This window comes from Lissotriton helveticus, chromosome 4_1, assembly GCF_964261635.1.
Source record: "Lissotriton helveticus chromosome 4_1, aLisHel1.1, whole genome shotgun sequence".
NCBI lineage: Eukaryota > Metazoa > Chordata > Amphibia > Caudata > Salamandridae > Lissotriton > Lissotriton helveticus.
In genome coordinates this window covers 818,362,360-818,385,523 of record NC_136063.1, presented here as the reverse complement: position 1 = coordinate 818,385,523, position 23,164 = coordinate 818,362,360, and the positions used below count along the sequence as shown (strand labels likewise).

General features: G+C 46.3%; 1 protein-coding gene across 1 annotated transcript in view; it reads left to right on the top strand.

The window, feature by feature from the left end:
• The window catches only part of METTL4 (methyltransferase 4, N6-adenosine), a 345,433-nt gene that overhangs the window by 272,807 nt on the left and 49,462 nt on the right, over nt 1–23,164 (top strand). Inside the window, exons 6-7 of the mRNA XM_078685692.1 lie at nt 126–232; nt 411–502. Of these exons, the coding sequence (XP_078541818.1) occupies nt 126–232; nt 411–502 (199 nt within the window). The remainder of the gene's footprint in view (nt 1–125; nt 233–410; nt 503–23,164) is intronic.

Genomic DNA, 23,164 nt, shown 5'->3' with positions numbered 1-23,164 from the left:
GAAGCTAATAAAAGCAAACTTTGAAAAAAATATTTATACAGAGCCTGCAAAGACACAGCTGCTGTAGATAGATGAGCTCCAAACACCCACATATATTTTCATTCTATCTCGCTTCTTGTTGGCAGATTACCAGATCTGGGGAATTCGTATTTCCCTTGGAATCCACCCATAAGAAACCCTACGAAGTCCTTGTACTTGGCAGGCTCCGCGCAGCAGCAAAGTCACCATCCAGGTAGGACTTCTGCAGGGCCTGACATCACGATACATTCAGACTGGCTCTCCACCATTTTATATTAACTGCAAGTGGATAATTCACAACACTGTTTTCTGTGAGCTAGCAGTCTGCTTTACTCTTTACTCTGTAATGCTCACTCTCTCGCCTTTCTTTGTTCTTCTGTTGTACCAAAAAGGCCGTCGGACAAGGACGAGACCCCAATTCCGGACCACAAGCTAATTGTCAGCGTCCCCTGCAGCCTTCATTCCCACAAGCCTCCTCTGGCTGGTAGGTCGTGGTTGTGTGTCTGTGTGTGTTTGTGTGTTGTCGTTCAGAATGCTCTGCAGAATCGTGAACATTATTTTATCATTTTCCCAATGTCCTCTTTCAGGGCAAAAGTCCTAAAAAAAAGAGTGGGGGAATCAACCAAGTTAGGCAGTATGCAAGTGACATCATGGCACGTAACATGACAGTGCGTGGCATTACGGTGCGTGACGTCGCACATGGCATCACAGGAAGTGGCATCACAACCTATGACCTCACAGGAAGTGATATCCGATCTTAATACCTTACATGTGTTTAGCAGGTCTATGAGGAGTTCATTTGAGCTCATTGCAATATTTAACAAATTAGATTTTGCTTTGGGGTTATGTAAAAAAACTTGACGCAACGCCAATGCAAAATCTGGACCTCAATTTATACATTTGTTCTTTAAAGCCTGCCAGAGAGGAGAAACGTGGCAGTAAATCTGTTCTGCTTAATTGGTTGCAAATTCTCTATTTTAAAATATCTTATGGGGTTAAGGCCTCTGCTGCAGATTTTTGTGTGCCTGCTAAACCTCAGGGAATAATAATAATGGTAAGATAACTCTGGAGGATAACATATTTTCTGGAGAGAGATGTGTTTTGTCTAGTCCCAGTTTTTAATCAAAGTAGCATAGAGGGTTAATATGTCTCCTGTAAAGTACGTTCTGTAACATGCAGATCACAGATTTTCATTTTATGTAAATGGGTAAGTGGGTCACTGCTTTTAACACAGAGATCCTTTTGTTACTTGCAGTTCAGAACTTATAATCCTTCTAATATAGTACAGTGAGCTATGAAGGACATGTGGCTTCTACACACTGTAAACCTCACTGCCTTATGTAACACACCCTGCACCCACACATGATTTATTGTCAATGTATAATGTGTAAATGTGATATAAAGCAGTCTGACACCCTGCATTGGGATGAGGAGTGCTAAAGTGCTATCAAAGAAAATAGTGGTATTTAAATTATTTGTGTAAATACTGGGACGGACCAACACATCTGACATTCTTACAGTGTGTTGGTTCCCAGAGCTCCTAACCAGGATATTCCAACAAAAGGAGGCCTGATGGCCCCTTAACTTCAGCTTTTGTTATGGGCGCAGCTGGAATCTGATAAGACCCTTCCCTGCCTGCACTTTGCTGCTTGGAACATAAGCACACAACAAGCAGGCGCAGCTGAAAGGGTCCCAGTGTCTGAAAATTACACCAGGACAAGTTTAGCATATTTCTGTGGGGTTCAACCTTCTGGCAGGGTAGACCGAGTCCACCCTGTGAAATAGCGAGTGGACACCATATACCCTCAACTTGTCCCCTGCCCTTTTTTTGTTCTGATTTATTTGCAAGGCACCAACAGCCTGATTCATCAATCTCCCGTTTTGAGAGCCCCTAATAGCGATTCTTAAGGAATCGCTATTAAGGACTTGCAAAACGGGATTCATGTAGGAATTGCTAAATAAATTGCGATTCCTACACATTCCTTATTTGCGATTAGCAATTTGCTACTCGCAAGTAAGGATGCCATTTCAAGGGTGCCAGGGGTGTCCAAAGGACACCCTGTAGCACCCCTGAAATGTAATCTACATTGGTGTTTCGCACACACATGTCCAAAGGACATGTGTGTGTGTAACATGCAATTTAGAAAAATGCATTTAAATGCATTTTTCTAAGTTTTAGCTATTTACCACGAGGTTTGACCTCGCGGTAAATAGCGGTCCTAAATTGCAAATTCACAATTTTTAAATGTGTCATGAATAGCATTTAAGGAATCTCTAATAGAGATTCCTTAAATGCTAATCCTCGCATATTTGCTAATTCTTTATTAGCGATTTTTGCATTTGGGATGATGAATCCCAAATGCAAAAATTGCACTCGCAAAGGGCCAGATTCTCAGAATCCTGCCCTTTTGCGAGCGCAAATCAGCTTGATGAATCGGTGCTGTTAGCTTCATGAATCAGGCTGTTAATGCCTTCTGCTGATGCAAAGGACAAACACAGAGAGAGACATCAGATCAGAGACATGCCTGCGTTTTTTCAACTCATTTATTTGCTCGTCTGCTTTTGGCATTTCACGAAGCTCCGCTTCTGGGATGCGCCAAATGACTTGTGATCTGTTTAATGAAACGCTCTTCCTCCCGGTGGGAACTTAAGTCGGGTCACATGAGCCCAGTCACCGAGGGTCTGATGTACCACTCACGAGTTTAGCGAGTTAAGGTTAATGTGTCTGCTGAGCAAGTGGTTAACTCGCTACATATGCTTACTTTTTTAATGTCTGCGTCATCACGCTCGTGCCAGCTAGCCGGCACAGGTACCAGAATGTATATAAGGCTCACCTCTGCATGATTATCCGCTCATCACTGCTGCAGGTGTGGAAACAGCCTCTGTTTTGGGAGTTGATCACACGGGATTGTACCTGTTACGTGTACATTTCACGTAAACAGGCCGCCTTCTGGTTTCTAAACCACCAATTATGCACGCCAAATAAGAGCTATGCAGATTGGCCAACAGCTGTCACTGACTATGTTCCCTTGCAGACTGATTCTTGGCTCAAACTTGCGTTATTTTGTTAGTAAATTTGTCCAGCACGTTTTCATAGTAGTATTACATTAAATGTATGTATTTGGTGGCGTTGCATAATTTGTTGTTGTTGAAAGCACAACAAGAAGGAAACAGTTGTGGGTTATTGTCAAAGCCTCAAGAAAGCTCATGGAAGCTCACTGTAAGAATCTCACAAATTATATCAAGTTCATTGAAATAAGTCGAAAGACAGTGCATCAGTGATGTAGAAAAAGTTGAAAAATGTTAATTCTACGTGGACTTATGCCTGCTTGGGTTCGAGACTCAATTTCAATTTCAATTTCAAAAAGCTTTTATTCGATTTGTACATACAAATCATACAAGCAAGGTACATAATTAAAATATTAAAATCGTCATATAAACTCTCTTAGAAAGTGACAAAGTGAAGGAATTAAATTGCAGCAATTAATAAGTGAACATATCTCTGTAAGTCACCATAATGCATAACATTCTTACGTGTGCAGAAATGAGGATCAGTAGGAATACTCAAGAGGCCTTTCCTAGCAACTGTACATTTATAAATGATCATAATATACTGTGGACAGATATAAATAATACCAAATTTACAAAGATTGATATAAAAATTAAAAACATATATATACAGACAGGATTGTTTAGCGGTAATAGCATTAGAACATTTCCTGGCAGCTGTATAGCAAAGGTACAGACAGGTACTTATAAGAATCATATTATAATACAATACTTTTCCTGGCAGCTGTACATTTCAAGATAAAAGTAGCCAAAAAAAAACAGATCTCCTCGTTCTCTAATGAGGATAAAAATATTAATGCTGTTTTTGTTGTACAAATATTATATTTAATAAAAATTGGTTTAAGATACTTTATCCTCAGAAAATGGAAAAATTTACAAAAAAGCAAAAAATGGCAACTACTCTGCCGTGAAATATTATCACACGGGCAGGGTATGTCCGAACTGGTTCTCATGTTTGGAAAAGCAACCAGGTGATGAACGATACCCAATCTAACACGTGTTAAAACATACTGATGGGAGGGTCGAGTCACATACACAAGATAGGATTGGAGTCCTGAAATTAACTTTAAATCTTTATAAAATTTCACAGAGACAAGTTTGCCAGACATTTTATCACGTTCTGCCTTCCGATAATTTAGAAACGTTGTCTTAATCTCTTTTTTTGAAATAAAAGCAACCTCCTCAGGCTCATGGAACACATCGATATCAAAAAGAAGGAGATACCAGCGATGAATGTAACTTAGCCATGATATACGTGATGAATGGTCCAGGCCTATACAATCAAGAATAATATCTTGGGTGAATCGAGTCTCTGTCTTAGCCCAAATAGAACGCCACAATAAGAGTGGCCGAACTGCTGCTAAGTCAGAAATAAACTCGATCCCAACTTCATCATGAATCAGCTGGATGGAGGCAGAAGGGGGAACACATAACAACCTCCTTAAGAACTTGTTTTCTTCCTTCTGCAGGGCAATACCCTCGCTCTGTCCCCACACCCCTGCCCCATACAGAGCAGAGGAAACGCAGCATACATTGTATATGTTTATCATGTCTGAGATGCTACGTGAGCCAAGTTTAGAGGCGAAACGGAAAATACTATTTGTGGACCGCAGCATTTTTATTCTAATAGATTCAAATTCCTCGGTCCAGGACCCACTATTAGTGTATGTGATTCCTAGATAACAAAAGGATTTAACTGAAGTCAACTTTTCCTTATCCAGAAAAAAAGTATGCTTTGCCTGCTTAGCTGCCTGACCGCACGACATTACATAAGTCTTGGCTTTATTCACACAAAGCCGCCTAGCTTGAATGAACTGCATAAAACTATCGATCAGGCGCTGAAGGCCCATCTGTGTACGAGATAAAAGAACAGCGTCATCCGCATAAAGTAATAGCGGGACGGGTTTACCACCAATCTGGGGGGCATCTGCTGGGATGTTACCCAGGGAACGGTCGACCTCGTTAATAAAAAGGGAAAATAAAAGCGGGGCCAAAACACATCCCTGGCGTATACCGCGAGACACTTTAAAAAACGGGGTACATTCACCAAGGGTACCATAACGGACTTTACAAGAAAGCTTTTCGTAGAGTCTAGCCAAAAAATGAACTATTTCCCTTGGGGCCCCTGCATCAAGCAAAACATCCCAAAGAATGTTATGGTTAACCAAATCGAAAGCGCTGCTCAAATCAGCGAAACATAAAAAGAGGTTGCCATTTTTGGCCACAGTATATTTATTGATCAATAGGTCCAAATTGACACATTGATCCAGTGTGCCCAGGCCTTTCCGAAAGCCATATTGGACTCTAGTTAAAATATTAAAATCTATTGCCCATTCTTCCAGCCTCTTAAGCAAAATCCTACTCATCACTTTAACGGAGGCGTCCAATAATGAAATTGGACGATAATTGGAGGCCTCTGATTTATCACCTTTCTTATGTAAAGGAATAATAACTGATTGGCCCCAGGTAGATGGAAAATTGGTTTCTACCGCACTATTGAATATCCCCGTCAGGATGGGGGCCCATAAGGCCGTTTCATCTTTATATAAATCCAGTGGGACCCCATCAGGGCCAGGGGCCTTACCTCCTTTGCTTAGAGAAATTGCTTCGTGGCTTTCTTCTAATGTTATTCCCAATGGTAAGGGCAGCCATGGAGTAGGCTCTAGTAACGTTGACTCAGAAGATAACCCTTCAGGATTGAATATCTTGGAAAAATGACTAACCCAGTCATTACATGCTACGTAGGAGGTTAGTTCTGGTACATTATCTTTATTGAGAAACGGACTATTGACTGTCTCCCAATACAATTTACTGTTTTTAGTCTCGGCAGCCTCCTTCAACTTATCCCACGCCTCAGACTGTAAAACCCTTTTTCTATTGTTAATTGCAAGTTTGTATTTAGCCCTAAAGTGTTGTATATCCGTCATGACCCGCGGTTTAGTGCCTAAGGCCTTCTTTAGGTCGCGGAGGGCTACTGTACAGATCTTGTCAAACCACCCCTGCTTCGGAGCACTATTGGCTGACAGAGTCTTAGTGAAAATACCGTCGATTATTCTGTTCATGGAAACGAAATGAACTATTAAGCAGCTAAAATCGCTATCTTCGTCCAAACAGCAACTGATTTGGTTCCTGCACTGGGTAAGAACCTCTTTCTGCTTGGTTTTAGAATTTAAACCAGTCCATTTGATCCTTAGGCCTTTTGGTCTAATGGGTACTAGGTCAGTTGAACATTTCCCTCCTGTGACTAACGAAGTACCATGCCCCAGGAGAGTAACACGAATGCTGTTATGATCACTAAGACTTTCTTCGTTTACATATAGATTAGTAAAGTCTCCACTGCTAGACAACAAAATATGATCTATAAATGAACCTGCATCTCTGCCTGTAAATGTGGGGCATATAATTGCCTGATTGTTGATATTGCAGTTTAACAGGGTCATATCTAGCGTGACTAGCATATTATTTAGTGTGGAACCATAGCTACAGTGTTGAAAGTGAGGAAAATCCTCCCATGCCCCCAAGCCCCCCCAATGACTACTCGTTGCTGCCCCAAAGCCACAGGTGTTGCCGTTAGACAGATGGCAAGGCTGCAAGTTAAAATCACCTGCCCAGACAACCACGGCTTTTCTTTTCGAGAATTCAAGGGCTTTGACAATTTCCCTTTCTAGAGGTGGTAAAATATCCCCTCTAGTGGCGTCAAAAATGTTGTTGTAAAAATTTACAACTACTAAATCAGTATTCTTCCTGCACTCCACCCTTATTACTTGGCTGTGCGTCCCCACAGTCGTATTATATTTGACCGTGCAGTCACACAGCTTGGTGGATAAGAGCAACATAAGACCCCCCTTGGCCCTACCCGAGCTAGATTTAATTGCTCTAAGGCAATAAGATGCGTACCCTTCAACATTTATGAGGTCTGGACACCAGGTTTCCTGCAATAAAATTAAGTCCAGTCCCTCCCCCAAAAAGCTGGTCCAGAAGGGTGTACCCAATTTGCTGGCAAGGCCGGCAATGTTCCAGGAAACAAAAGAAAGTCCTACTGGTTTACCAGGATCATTGCCAACACATGGTTCTAACTGGGTTACTGGTAATAGAGCTGGGCCGTCTTCGAGAGGGGTGGTATCTAGACTTAGTCTGGAACGAACAATAGTTGTACATGTGTCAGGGCTACCCCTATTTTCTGTACACAAGAGGGGTGTTACCAGTGGTACTATTAAATGTTCGGAAAACGCGGCTATAGGCATGACAAGAGAAGGACTCGCCATATCTAAATAGGGCGTAGGGGTTTTAATATCCGAAGATTTAGTAGGACTGAGTCAATCTACCTGATCTAGCGCAGCAAATTTATTTGGATGGGCAAATTGTGAAAACTGGGGGTTGTGGGAATGGGGCAGGTCCTGCCGTGTTTGTTGCCACTGATGTTTATCTGGTCGAAGTGGCAGAAAAGATTGCTGCCACTGATGGGCAGACTGAGGCAGAGGTGTTGGGAAATGAAGGGGATATTGCCAATGGGAATTAACCGGGAGCATAGGGAAAGGTGGGACAATTAATGGATGCTGCTGAAAATTAACACTGTCTGGAAGAAAAGGAGGCGGATGAAGAGGATGCTGCCAGGGTTTGGCAGCAAATTGTGGAGGGTACACAGGTCCACCGTTACTTTGAAATGGGGGGCAAGGAGGATTTAGTCTTGAAGACATCGGTAAAAAGAAGGACAAAGGAAGTGGGTTAATTTGAGTTGCAGGACCACTATTGGGTGCATTACATATATAGCTAGCAGCCCCTATATCCCTAAAATTAATTGTAATTACATCCCCTACTATAGTTTTCTTACTTCTGCCCACCCAGTCCCCTCTACGCACGGTAAGAATTTCACCGTTCATGTTGTTAGGTAAGGGTTTATGTAGGTGCAGCCATTGGGCACATTTGTTTCTAAGCTCAGTGAAAGTTTCTTTTACACCCTCCTTCAGCGGGGGGACTGCTGTCAACACTACCACAAAAGGGGAAACCTCTGGAGGTAGATTAATTGACCTAAAGCGTGCCTGCTTTGCCTTAGGGCCTTCGAGTTTGTTCATGGGAAGAGATACTGAAGGTATGTTGGGTTTCTCTGCAGCATCTTTTACTTGGATTATGGTGGTGTTATTTCCATCGGCAGAGTGTTGATGAGTCAGATTGGGAGCCTTCTCCTTTAAGGTGGGTGTAGTTTTAAATTGGGGTGGGTTGTTCCCTATTTGCAACACTTGAGATGTAACTAGGTTCCCAGGTGCTACAGTAGCTTGAGTGTTGTTTGATACATCTTTGGGGGACTGAACATTTGTTGAGCATTTAGGGACTGAATCTGTGATCCCTTGCCCATGCGTTTTATGTGGCCATTTGGAATGTATCAAGGATGTAAGCCTATCCACTTTAGAAATTAAAGGCTTGAGTTGTGCTGCTAAAGTGGCCGAGACTCAAAACTGCATCATGAAGGGCTAGACTGAAGTTAACTCATATTTAGTAAACCTATCCTTGCATCTAACTCTCTTTTACCTTTTGGGTCACCTTAGAGTCTCCCACGAGATTTTCCTTCAGAAAGTATTTTTCCTGCATATAATAATAATTCCACATTTGTAAAGTGCAAACATATCACCCCTAAGGGTATCCAGGCGTTTCGGGACTGTCGTGGAGATCAAGTGAACTATTACCCGGAGTCACATGATGCGTAGCTGAGCTGCAGCCGGCACTGGGGATTGGACAATGAGCTCCACGCTCAGGAGTCAGCCGCTCTGGCCGCTGCACCACCATTTGTCCGTCATCTATTTTGAGCAACTGCCTCCACCTCGTGCTACGTGTACCTTGCACAGCTACCCCAGATGGGTTTTCACTGCGGAGTAGAATCTGCTTCCTGGTGACTGGGGCCCAACATTCCTGGATTATATCAATAATATCGACCCTGTGTGGGTCAGAAGCATTTTCCCCATACCTTCCTTTCCTGTTTCAGCAGCTACATTGAGTTCACTAATGCTGTTTTAACTTGGATTAAAGATACGCAACGTCTTCCCTTCACAGTGGTCAGTAGTGTACCCACCTAGGACGCGGGCCAGTATCGCAGCAGGCACAAGGCCAGCTCATGGCTACTTTCACTTGAACTGGCAAGATCCTTTCATATCTACTTCATCAGGTAAGAGACAACAGTAGTGACTGAATACTGCAAGAAGAAACAGATGACATTAAAGCACAGGAGATTAGCTGTGAAACAGTTCATGGATTGGTCCTCCCCCTCCTACAGCCTTCCACACCTCATTTGAGCAACCTTCTCTTTATCTTCCCGCTCCTTAAAAGACAACTCTCATCAGTGATGCCTTCTCCACTTCAGAGCTTATTTCGTACACGAAGTGATGAGCGCAGTATTGACTGTCCCTATTCATCCGGAGGCACGCAAGTGCTTACTAAACATTTGGGAGCCGACTGATCTGAACTTTCACCAAACACAATGGGCAACTTTGGGTTTCATGATGGCAAAAAGAAATATTGCACAGGCCTGGGGAGTGGCAGCCCCTCCTAAACTAGATGGGTGGGAGAATGATATGGACCGGTGTATGTTTAGAGAGAAAACAGTGTATACGGCCCGAGTTTGCCCCATAAAATGGGCCCGCATTTGGTCACAGTGGAACTCCTATCGTGGTGATATTTGTACCCCCCACAAAGTATCGAGCTTGATGATTTACTTTCCCCCTGAAAGTCCTCACTGCATGTAATCTGCTATTGTAATGCCTGTTGTCATGCATATTTCTGTATCGTACTGACTTCATTGATCATATGCCGATGATTGTTTAATAAAAAGTAAAAAAGAAAAAAAAAGCCTGGAAACCTGGGCGTCTTATTTGATGACAAACTGACGTTCAGAGCCCAGGTGAATGTGCTCAACTCACCCTCCTTCAACACTTTAAGAATAATAAAAAAAAAAAAATCTGTTTATTCCCCTTGAACTCCAGAAACAGTGATTGTTACCCTGGTTCTGTCAAAAATTGATTACAACAACGCCCTCTATCTTAACTTGCAACAATGCCTGCCAAACAAGCTTCACACCATGCCGAATGCAGCTGCTCCTATGCTCTCAGGGATCCTACAATTTCAGTCAGCCTTCCAAGCCCTAGATAAACTTTATTGGCGACCCACCAAAAAACGAAGTATTTTCAAAGCCCTCTGCATCACCCACAAGGCCGTACATGACCCAGGCCCTGAATATTTCAGCAAGACCCTTTAATCGTATACCCCTGCCAGAACTCTTCGTTCTGCCTCAGTTAAAAATGTCAGGACTTCCCAGTTTAAACTGGCCAAATGAGGAGGCAAGAGTTTTATTGGCGGTATCGCAATGCTATGGAACAGCCTTCCACTGTATTTAAAATCATACACCACCCTGCTAAGGTTTAGCAAAGACCTAAAAATGTGTTTTTAGGTCGAGCCTAGTGCATCGCGCATGCACTGCTTGACTTTATGTAAGGTCTTTCAGAAAGCTCACCACGCTTGTGTTTTTGTCCCAGGCTATTGGCCTTTGCGTGCGTCTTTTTCACAAAGACAGCACGCAATTGGCCAAAGGCTCTTTTTGTCCCACCTTTTTTTCCACATGTTCACGCCCACGGCCTAATGCTTGCGGTTACGCGCAGCAGCAGCATATGTTTCCAATTATCGTGCCCAGACGCAGGCGCGATAATTGGAAACATATGCTGATGCTCGCAACTGCGTGCGCACACCAGCAGCTCTCACATCTCGTTTCTAGTTATCTTGGGCAAGCGCAGTTCAGGGAGCATGTCTGTCCGCGACTCTACGCTCTACCCTCTACCCTCTACCACTAGAAAACCGAGTCGGCAACATCACTCTAGCCCGGTCTCGGCCTTGCGCACATCTCGTCACTATGGCTGAGCAAAGAACTGAGGAGACTTGTTGTTCACGTTGTGCAAATAATATATCAGAGCTTCTCTGCAATTTCGACTCAGTTAACCCCCTGAAACGAAATGGCCCTATATACTGGGTGAAATGGGGCCAATACCTGAAGTGGTAATTCCCTATGAAAGGGAGCCCTCGTTATTACAACTGTACCCACCCTCTACCAGATAGCCGCGGCCTGTCACACTATATAAGGAGCCTCAATAAGGATGCTTGAGCCCGCCATCAGCATCTCTGGAAGCTTGTCATCCTCCACCAACCCCGCCAACAGATTTTCTTGCCAGTTGTCCCCCTCAGCCATCCAATGTGCTGTGTGCTGCTGATGGAATGCATAAAAATTAAAATTCCAGGTTTTTGGCACCCAGCTTTCAATCCGGATACCCCCTCATCAGTGTTGTCCGAGCTACCAAGCACCTCTTCCCAGCCCATAGGAGTGAAGTGAGGAGCGCATTGAGGCGTACAAAGACTCCGGTCTGCAAGGGGCACATCGAATGCTGGATGTTATGTAAACATTGTGGCAACAGCACCATCTTTTACACTGCGATTCTACCCATGAGAAATAGTGGCAATGTTTTGCAAAACTGTACGGGACTCTGCAGGGAGTCCAACACCCTCTCAACATTAGAGCATAATTCCATCTCCTTAGTGTGTGCCACCATCACTCCCAGGTAACGAAAATGAACTAACTACCACCTCAACCCCAGGTCTGGCAGTGACCCCCCCCCCCCACCCAGGTACTCACTACAATGCCACAAAGGGGAATAACAATGACTTCGCTCTATTAAGTCTGAGACCAAACACCCCACCAAAGTCCTTCAAAATCAGCAACAACATCGGCAACGACTCCTTCGGAGCGCACAGATAGAACAAGGCAATGCAAAGACACCACCTGTCTACTATGCCCAAGTTCACTCCCCCAAGTGTGCATCACACGCCAGACCTGAGTAGCCAGTGGCTCAACCGCCAAGGTGGACAGGAGGGGCGATAAGGGTAATTTCTGTCTGGTGCTGCGCTCAATGTTCCATTAAGCCAAACAGTACTGGTCTACCCAGACCCGCGCAACCAGGTTAGTAATGAAATGAAATACATTTTATTGTTTCAATTAATTAAAATTGTTACAATGGAGAACCAGCGAAGATATTCCAGAACTTAATTGATTCAGTTATGGTCGGTATCTATTCAACCAATAATAAATACCACAAGAATAAAATTGATTAAAAATATTACATTTGACGCTAAAATAAGTAAAACAGTGCAAATAGTCTGCTGTCAATGCCTTAAATTAGTTACAATCCCTGATTAGGCGATGGTTTAGAGTTTTTTCATTGAAGTGCAAACTTTCGCTCATCTTTATGGGACCTAGGAAAATTTCCATGGCGACTGTGCAGGTCCGTATTCGGTGCTTTAGCCGCGAGGAATTCAATTAAAGTGCAATGTGTGAAGCATTAGCTAAAAGTTCTTTCACCTTATATTTAGATTTCGCAAATCTTGCCAGTTCCGTTGGAATGTCCAAGTTAAAAAGAAGTTCCATCGCATCTTGACATGTGCGTGTTCCATATTTTAGAAACAACGGTTTTAGTAAAGTGTGGCGTGCCTGTGCTAAACAGTGGCATATGCAACCAGGTTAGTTTGCAACAGTCGTATCCAGGGCAAAAACCGAAGACTAAATCCCATGGCCTGCATGACTCCCAGGAGGTACTCCCAGTTCACCGTGTTGAATGCCTTCTCGATATCAGTGGAGGCCAACACCATTTCCTCCTGGGCGCCCTGTGCCTCATGCAAGACGTTTGTCAACCTCTGCAAGATTTCCACCTTTAACGTAAGAATACGATTTTATCTCTCAGTTATTCGGGGTTACATTGACGACCCTTCCATTTTTTAGGAAAAGCATTGGAGGGTCCTTGTTTGACTCCTCTAGTTGCAGATATCAACTAAAACTGTGAATTTTCAAAATCCCTTTCCTCTGATCAGTTTTATGATGGTTTTCCCTCTGTCAGAAGATTCGTTCAATTGTCGCTGATGTCGACTGATCTGCTCATGCTGGTTTCTAAAATGGTAAATATTCTTTTTTGCCCAGGGTTGTCTCAGAATTTCGAGTTAATCACACGATTTTGTATTATCCTCTCCTGATATCGCATTCTTCCAATTTGATGACCAATCGTAAGCTCTGGGCCACACGAAGGCTGCTTATTATTTCAATTCAACGACTGACAAATAATTCATGAATAGATGCACATGCTTCTGAAGTTGACGGGTGCCTTAGAAACAGATGACAGCTCTCAGGATTATTTACTGTGTTGAATTTTGTGAGGTTGCAGACATCCCTATAAGATGGGGATTTTGCTCATCACACCTGAGTTGGGGCAGCTACTGATTTTTTCCCTCAGAGGCTTGACTGTGAAGGGAAATAGTACAATTGCTACTTTGTGTGCTTTGCATGACTCCCACCTATACATTGATGTTTTGCATTTTATGGTGGGACATTTGCTCTTTTTATTAGATGGTTTTTGGACAAATTTTTACTGGCATATAACTTTGGGTCTTGGCATGTTCAAGAGTCACGCCTCACATTAACGTTCCTTTTTGTGGGACTGTTTCTAAGGATTGACAATTTCAAGTAATATCCAGTGGAAGAGTTGACCTAGTTTTGGTGGAGATGGTTTGGATGGATCGTGTATTTCCATCATAGATTGGCCCATCTTGCCCATTTCACCATTTTACTGTTGAGGGGAGTATTTGCGGAGGAAGGTGCACAAGAGTCATGGTGCCAGATGGATCCTGTGGTGTCCTCACTTACGGTACTCTTTCTGGTAGTGGTGCTCGCTGGTTGTGTCTACTGACCTGGAGCACTACAAGAAAAAAGTTATCTGGAGTCCAAGTTTGGTTTGTCAGTGTGCATAGTTTGTATTCTAGGGCTTGTTTTAAAGGCTTCATGATATGATATTATAGGGCCAGTTAGAAAAAGGGATAAGGAGAGCGAGATGGATTTAAGCTTTGGGGAAAAAAGAAGAAATCAACGTACTTTTAAATATATTAAGGGGTGATGTTGGGGCAAAGAGTCGTGCATTGAAGGGGTACTGAGGAGGGGCCCTAGTATGTTGACAGGGAAGTAGGGAAAGGGGCTTAGGGTGTTAAGGGGCATACCTCTAATTAGGTACAACGAAAAAAGGATAAGAAACAGCAGTTAAGGGTGGTGAGGAGAGGGGAACGAAAAAGAGACAAGGAAAAAGAAGCTGAAAAACAGCATTTCAAAACTTTAACTGTTTTAAATTGAATTTCAGTAGTTTAAAAAAAAAAAAAACATTGTTAAGGTGCGATACCCAATCCTAACCATTACTTCACTTAAACTGTAGTTTTATGCTACATTCAGCGTTTATGAAATGATTCCCTTCCCCACTGTGCACTGTGGGGGTTGGCTGCAGAGCCTGGACCTTGCCCTGCGCCCGCCTCACTGTTGGAGGCCAACCTCCAATGCATACGTGCATAGTCTTTGGCTAGTGCCTTAGTGGTTGAGTTGAGGTGGTTGAGTGCATGTCCCGGCCTACAGTAAAGCCCTGCAAGCAACCCACTGAAGGTGGAATTGTTGGGCCCTAGTCATTTATTTTTGGGTAGTTCTCCAAAGAACTGTTTCTTTTTTGTAATTTAGCGTTTTTGTTCTTTTTCGTGTTTTTATTGTTTTTCTGCAACTTGGGTAGTGAACTAGTACTGATTAACTTTTTAGTTTTTTTTCCTTCTTCCCACACCAGATGTTGTGCTTGTCCCTTGTGCAGTAGAGTGCAGAGAAGCTTTATTGGTGATTGTTTTGTTCTGCTTACTGTAGCATTACTTGCAGAATATTGTGTGGTCTTTCCGATTCTTGGTGTATTGGTATTTTTTTCTTCTGCTCCTGCAGACACTCCCTGTACTCCTTCTCACTGCTTCCACTTTTGGGTATTGTTACATTGTTAATGTTGTGAAGGAGTAGACTCCTTCTTGCTTCCTGCTAAGCATTATGGGCCAGATGTACTAACATTAGAAATAGTGATTTCCGAATTGTGGTTCTCTCCGAATTGCAATTTGGAAATAGGTATTCCTAATGTGTGAAACTCTTTTGAGTTTTATTAGGGATTCCTAATGGGTCGCAAATAGTCCTACCTCATGCATAATAATGAGGTAGGTCGCAATTTGCGACACACTAGGAATAGCAGCTATCACAGGGATGGTGGCCTGCTGAGGTCAGCAGACCACCATGTCTGTAATTGCTTTTTGATAAAGCAACTTTTTTTTTAATGCAGCCTGTTTTCCTTAGAGAAAAATGGGATGCATTTAAAAATAAAAAAGAAACTTTGCAGTTTCATTTTTTACATTCTCAAAGTAGAAGGGGTCCCTTGCAGACCCCTTCTTCTTTGAGAATGGGCTACCACAGTTTTAAACTGGTGGTAAAGGTTTACTGTTATGCAACCAGCATTTGGTCGGAAAATAGTAATACATGCCGTACCAATTTTGTATTTGTACGGGACGTCTTAAACATGCCCCTTCCCAATACCGAATCACAAGTTACCGAATCACACTGTCATGTGGTCAGGATAGCCCCGGTTAGAAACACTACAATTTACATGCTCACGTTTCTTTTACACACAGTGACTTTTGACATAGATTTGCATGTATGACCATGTGGGATAACATTCTCTGAATCTGCACTGCTTATATTTCCATTTCGTAGGCACTCTCTCACGACACCTTGAACATTCATTACAAAGGATAAAGTTCACTGCGCAAATGTTATTAATGTTATCGTCCAATTGGAAGTTGCGCTATCTAACCAGAATAAGCATTTGATGCCTGACAGGGGTTGTGACAGCCACATGGGTACTGTTATTATATATACAGAACCACTTCCTTGTTTAGGGAGAGGAGCACTCAGCTGACACTGGGAGTTCACTACATACCAGAATTCCAGCTCTGCTGATTCCTGCATACCAACACGAGGGATGTCCAGCTCTACACCAAGATAGACAGCCTGATGACATTTACCAGCTGGTAATGGGGAGTTAGACCACCCAGGCAGGGAATTGGCTAATCAACCATCCTAGACAAGACTAGGCTGTGGAGAACTAGGTAGGAGTACAACTGTACACAGTACTTGTATACCTGCGTACATTCACTGTCTTAGCACACTGGTAGAAATGTTCATTGTTTCCACTTTTCTTGTAATGCTAATTAATCTGTTTAATTCCATTGATTATCACAGCGCACATATTTTATACAAGAATCACAATGTTTCAATAAATATTGAAACTCCTTTCTGACTATTTATTGTGTATTTCTTTGGGTATGCAAGACAGGCCAAGCGAAAAGTTTCTAGGTCTGTTACCACAATTTCCTTGGGGGATCTCGGTTGTCATGTTCTGAAGTTGCACACACATTTGTTATCCTTTCAGGTTAGGGGTGCAGATGGTGCAATGTGGGCTAGCAGGGATACAGAACAACATATCCTGACGGTGTGAATATAATCAGTCTGGCTCAATCCTGCCGTTTATCTTGTCCAACAAACGCACAGTTTTAAGGATGAAGGTACAAGCCGTATGACAGCATTTTGCATTTGTGCTGCAGAAAAACAATGTTTCTAGTCGCACATGTGTAACCGGAAAAATCTTTTGTACATCTGGCCCAGGGTCCCATAGCTCAGAGGCGACTCTTCTTGAATCAAGTCTCTTTCCCCACCAGTTTTTGTGGGAACTCCCCCTCTTCTGAATCTTTGCTGTGCTTTTCACCTTTTCACTCTCTCCACGGCATAATACTACTTCTTTTTCAGGGGTAGCAATAAATTGTCCGTCTTGAGGTTTGTCCATTTGTTTCCCAAACTCAGAATGCTCTTCAGATTTGCAAATACATCTGTGTACTCGACCAGAAGTGTACAAACCATAAAGGAAGATCTGCCCTGAATGCTAGATGTGACAAGTTCCATTCTCAGAAAGTTGACTTCCCTTTGAAGTCCCCTATTTAAAGTTGAATCTGATGCTATTCTACACCTAAGTGGGCAATTTTCTGATGGGATGATTTGGTTTTAAGTTTAGAACTGTGCCCAAATGTGTTCATAGTCCACAGACTTTCTTTCAATGCTGCAGACTCAAAATCCTGGCGCTGCATCCTGTGATCTTGGTATAGAGACATTGGACTATGGAAGAGAGCCTAAAGTGGGCCCACAAGTTTCATAGAGCGCAGACCATGGTAGAGACTCAAAGACGGTTTGATACCTCAGACCCTGGCCTCCACATTAGGTGTCAAGCTTCCTCAAATCCTGAAAAGGGGCCTTTGGCCTGGCCATGCTCCCAACTCCGAGGGTGGCTGACCCCTGCTGCACATGGCCGTCAGCCCCTGCCCTCAACCCGCTCTTTATTTTGACAAGTAAGCATTTTTCTGCTATCCAAGTAAGCCTTCCAAAGTAGTAGGATATGCCCAAGCATGGGTCTCAAGGTCAGTGTGCCTTAGACCTCAAGCTGCTACTCACTGATGTAGCCCAGTAAGCTTAACCGTTTGCGTGCTCGTGACGGAACGGTTCCCTCACGAGCCTCGGGTGGGCTGTGCTGGTGACGGAACGGTTCCGTCACGGCCCGCTCGCCACGCATGCGCGGCACGAATTCCGCCGGCGCGAATTCCGCACCTGCTCTGACGTTCTAAAGAGCGGGCGGGGCCGTGACGGAACCGTTTCATCACAAGCACAGCTCACCCGAGGCCCGTGACGGAGCGGTTCCGTCATGAGTACGGGAGCTCCGCGTGGCCCCGCCTCCCCCTCCGGAATAGCCGCCGCAGCTAAGGGGTTAAACCACTAAGGGGTTGCTAATATTTCTGTTCAGATAGAACCTGGCCAGTTCTATTTGTGCTATCCCTTCTGAGGCAGGGCAAAGACTAATTACTCCATGACCATCCCATGACTGTATTGATGAATATACAATAAAACTAGGATTGACTGGACTACAGTCCAGATTACCATTGACTGTAATTAATTCAAGCATCCCATCCATCAGCTTTTGTGGTGAGTCACCCTAAGTTCAATAGGTATGCCCGAAAGTGGGTTTTGTTTGCGTGCCTTAGGACTCAAGCTGCACCTCATTGATGGTACCCAGAAAGGCTCAAAGTGACCAGGGGTGGCTTTTCTTTCTGTTCAGTTGGGATTTGGCCTAGTAGTTGCATCTGGATTGTCCCTTCTGGGAGAAAGGAAGGCTGATTTGCTTATGTTTGGTCCCTTTCACAAGGGCACAGATACGCTAGCACTGCAATTGGCTGGAAAGCAGCCCAGAATAATTACCAGTGGTAGAGATTGATTCAAGCATTCCATCCTCGCTTTTTGTGCTAAATAATGGCGGAGGAGCGTCGCCCCACAGCCCGCGCCAGCAGTGGTATTAGTATGGTATGGTTATTGTCATTTTATTTATGCTGTCTGTCCGAGCCCCGCAATGACTATAGAGTGGGGCCGGGCATATCAGGAAGGTGTACAGTGCACTCATAAGTGCACATATATGCTTGGCGGGCCGGCCGTTTTAAGCCAGCCAAGCACACGTGCTCACTTATGTTTCTCCGACCAGGCTGTTACACAACAGGGTTGGAGAAAAGGCACAGGCTTCAATGCACCGTCCGAGTGGCAAACAAAGTCACTCTGACCAATCCTGGTGCTGCTCTCATGTGGCAGGAGCATCAGGATTGGATGTGGAGCCTGTGCCCTGGGGGCTGATCCCCATCCGGCCTGACGGCGAGGAGAGGAGCAGGTTAGTCTTTAATTTTTTGTATTATTTTATCGCCGCCCCCCTCCCCCCCCGGCCCAACCCCTGCCCTCCTCTCGCAGCCGCCCTACCACTCAAGATAGGCAGTGGCCGCTGTAGTGTTGCTGCCAGTGGGGTGTACCACTGCAGCGCACGTCCCCTCCCCACTGTTGTCCCTATTCTACCCCCAGAGCGTAAGGGGGCTGTTGGTCTGTTCCATGCGTAAGCGTGGACACGCTGGTGATTGAATAAAAGGCCCAGGGAGCTGGGCGTGGTGAAGTTAGTTGCTGCCACAAACCATACGACCTGTGTCCTGTCTCCTACTAGTGCAGGCCCTGACCAGGACACTACACTGGCGACGAGGTGGTCAGCAATCCACCCTGTAGCGCCCACCGCTACACCCTCGCAACCCAGGCGTGCCCTACAACTGTACGCCGTGCAGCCCCTGCGCGTGGCGCTCCGCCCGCCACCCCGGCGTTCCACTCACTGCGGCCGGCCGACGTCCCGGATCCACTTCCTGGACTCCCCCGCGTTGCCGCTGCTCCATTGCCCGGATCACCGTCATCAGGTACCGTGTGTGCCCCGCTGCCACGCTCTGCCTCAAGCCCTGGCTGCACCGCTCAGCGCGGCCCTCCGGCCCCCCCAGATCGGCTCTTCAGTCTTCCCGCGCATGCGCGGTGTGCACCGGCATCTCGCTCCTGCCGCCCGCGCGGCGGACCCTCCGATCCTCACGCTTCCCGCGTGAGCACAGACCTGCAATTGCTCACGCATTTCGCGGAACGGAGCCCCCAGGCCCCTCCGTTTCTTGGCATCCATTCCGGGTGTTTACACTACTCTGCAGTGCCTCCTGAAGCCCCTTTTGCCACCCAACCTCCAGTGCTTCCGTCATCATGGCCACCGTGCCTCATCTTGAACCCTTCGAGGTCACAGGCAGCCCCCCCTCTCAGGCTGCCCGCTGGAAAAAATGGGTTGAGAGGTTGGAGAACTACTTTATCGCGGCGAATATCGCAGTAGGGCGTCAACGTGCCATGCTGCTCCACCTAGGAGGCGAGGCCATCCACGATATCTCCAAAGACATCAAGGAAGGCGCCCCACCACACACATACGCAACTCTACGTGACGCCATTACGAGGTACTTTGAGCCATTTACTAGCGCAGACTATGAACGTTTCCTGCTACGCCAAGCGCGCCAACTCCCAGAAGAGTCCGTGGATGTATTCTACGCTCGGCTCAAGAAATTAGCGAGCACGTGCACTCTCCCGGATGCAGCTGATGAAATTCGCGCCCAATTTATACAAGGGTGCTCTTCCCTGAAGCTACGAGAGAGGGTGCTGGAAACGGACGCGATGCCCATGCGCGACATCCTGGCCCTAGGGCGATCTAAAGAACTCTCAAAAGCACGTGCCGCCCACATGGAACCATCTCCGGCGGTGACGATCAAGACGGAGCCCGTGTGTGCCATCAGGTCGAAACCCACAGACAGCAGAGTAAGAACCCCCAGGAAATGGCGACCGAATCCGACCCAATCCACCCACGACCAGAGCTGCATGTGGTGCGGAGGCGTCACACCCCACAAAGGCGCCTGCCCGGCCCATGGCAAGATCTGCAGCGCATGCGGTAAAGCAAATCACTATGCCAGTGTCTGTTTGTCGTCCCAACGGAAGAAGCAGAGCGGCCCGCCCAGGAGAGTGCGACAAGTAGCACCATTGCCGAACACGTCGAACAGCAGCGACATGGACGACGACGAAGAAGACGCCAAGACAGTCCACGTAGTACGCATGCTCAACGCTTTAGCTGCCAGATCGCCGACCGAACCGATGTGCACTGTCCAGGTACACGACCAATCAGTCAGAGCCCTCATCGACACCGGCGCCACCATAAATCTCATGGCTGCCAGTGTGTTCCAGTGCCTCGAAAATGCCCCCGTACTTCACCCCACGAGAGTGCAAGTATTTGCTTACGGGACCCGGCGCCCGTTGCGCCTATGCGGGGTGTTCCAGACAACTGTGGCCCACGACTCGACGCAGCTACAGACAAAAATCTATGTGTCCCAGGAGGGGTCAGGATTCCTCCTTGGCTGCAGGACAGCACAAGAGCTCGGCCTGATACACTTCGCTTTAACAGTGCAAGCCCAAGGCATAGACCAGCTGGTGACAGAGCATTCTTCGCTGTTTGAAGGCATTGGGTGCCTACGAGGCCCTCCCGTCCGGCTCCACATTGACCAGTCGGTAGCCCCAGTGGCTCTCCGCCACAGACGGATCGCTTTTCACCTCCGGCCGAAAGTCGAAGCTGATGCTCGAACACGCCGGCATCATCGAACGGGTGACTGGACCCACGCCATGGGTGTCCCCCATCGTCGTGGCCAAGAAGCCAAAGCAACCCGAAGCCGTGAGAATATGCGTGGATATGCGCCTCCCCAACCTGGCGATCAAGAGGGAGCGTCACCTGACGCCGACCATCGACGACATCATCGGAGAACTTGCAGGGTCGAAATGGTTCTCCAAGATGGACCTGCGGTCGGGATACCATCAGATCCCTCTTCACCCAGACTTGCGCCCTATAACAACCTTTTCCACACACGCTGGCCTGTGGAGATACACGAGGCTGAACTTTGGCATCTCAAGTGCAGCCGAGGTGTTCCAGAACATCATTCACAATGTCCTCCAAGGCCTGGACGGGGTACTCAATGTGAGCGACGACATCCTCGTGCACGCCCCAACACTGGAAGAGCACGTCGCACGCCTCCAAGCAGTGTTCGACCGGCTAAAAGAGAGAGGACTGACCCTCCACAAAGACAAATGTGAATTCCTTCGCAAAGACATCAGCTTTTTCGGATATAGGTTCTCCGACCAAGGAGTTGGCCCCGACCCGGACAAGGTCAAGGACATCCATGACGCACCAGCCCCCACCTCTGTGACTGCCGTCCGCAGCTTCCTAGGTATGGTGACATACTGCGGGCGTTTCATCAAGGATCTGTCAGATCTAAAGGGACCACTCCGCGATCTTACAAAGTCAAATGCCACATGGAAGTGGGGCCCGGAACAGCAAGAGTCGTTCACAAACACCAAGGCGGCCCTGTCGGCCGACACGACCCTGGCATACTTCAACCCGCAACACGAATCACAACTACTAGTGGACGCCAGCCCCACTGGCCTAGGAGCAGTCCTGTCGCAGCGTCAAGCATGTGGAGAGTGGGCACCCGTAGCGTACGCCAGCCGCACGCTGACCCCGACCGAGCAACGGTATTCTCAAATAGAACGTGAAGCAATTGCCATATTATGGGGATGCCGTCACTTCCACATCTACCTCTACGGACATCCCTTCTCAGTGGTCACCGATCACAAGCCCCTCATCCCGCTCTTCCAAGGCTCATCTTCTCGCCCACCTCCGAGGATTGAAAAATGGGTGTTGCAATTGCAAGAATTCCACTTCACCGTGGAATACCGACCTGGCACGCGGAATCCTGCAGATTACCTGTCAAGACACGCTCGACCAGCCACAGACGCTGAAGCAGCTGAAGCAGCAGCCACGGAAGAGTATGTCCGGCTAATTGTCGAACGGTCGAAACCACGTCCAATGTCCCTAGAAGATGTAACGAGAGCCACGAAAGACGACGATTGCCTCCAGATGGCTATCCAAGCCATAGAATCCAGCGACTGGAAGGCACTACAAAGCCCAGCATCGTTTCGCACTCAAGATGCCCAAGCGGTCCTAAAAGCACTATTCCAGGTAAAACATGAACTATCCGTCTCAGGTGAAGGATGTTTACTGAGAGGCCCGCGCCTAGTGCTACCCAGCAGCCTCGCCCGGCAGGCGGCTTTGCTGGCACACGGGTCACATCAAGGGATAGTCAAGTCCAAAAACAGGCTCCGAAGTAAGTTGTGGTTCCCGGGACTCGACAAAGCCGTCGAAGACGTAGTTCACAGCTGTCCAGTGTGCCTGGCGACAAGCCTACCGAACCCTCCTGCACCGATCATTACCGAGGAAGGGCCAACTTCCCCGTGGATTCGAGTGAGCGCAGACTTTGGCAGCCTCCCAGGAGGCAAGCACATGCTGGTCGTAGTAGATGACTTCTCCCACTACCCTGAGGTAGAAATTGTGACCTCCACGTCAGCGTCAGAGGTGATACCAAAATTCGAGAAGATCATTGCCACCCACGGAATCATGAAGGAAGTCCGCACAGACAATGGGCCCCCATTCAACGGCAGCGAGTTCACAGAGTACCTGCAAAGCCATGGCGTCAAACATAAACGAATAACACCAAGATGGCCGCAAGCCAACGGAGAGGTCGAACGGCTAATGAGAACTCTGAATAAGACAATCCAAATTGCAGTTGCAGACGGTCAGTGTCTGGAACTGGCTGTTTACCAGTTTCTCCGAGAATACCGCCAGACCCCACACTGCACTACTGGAAT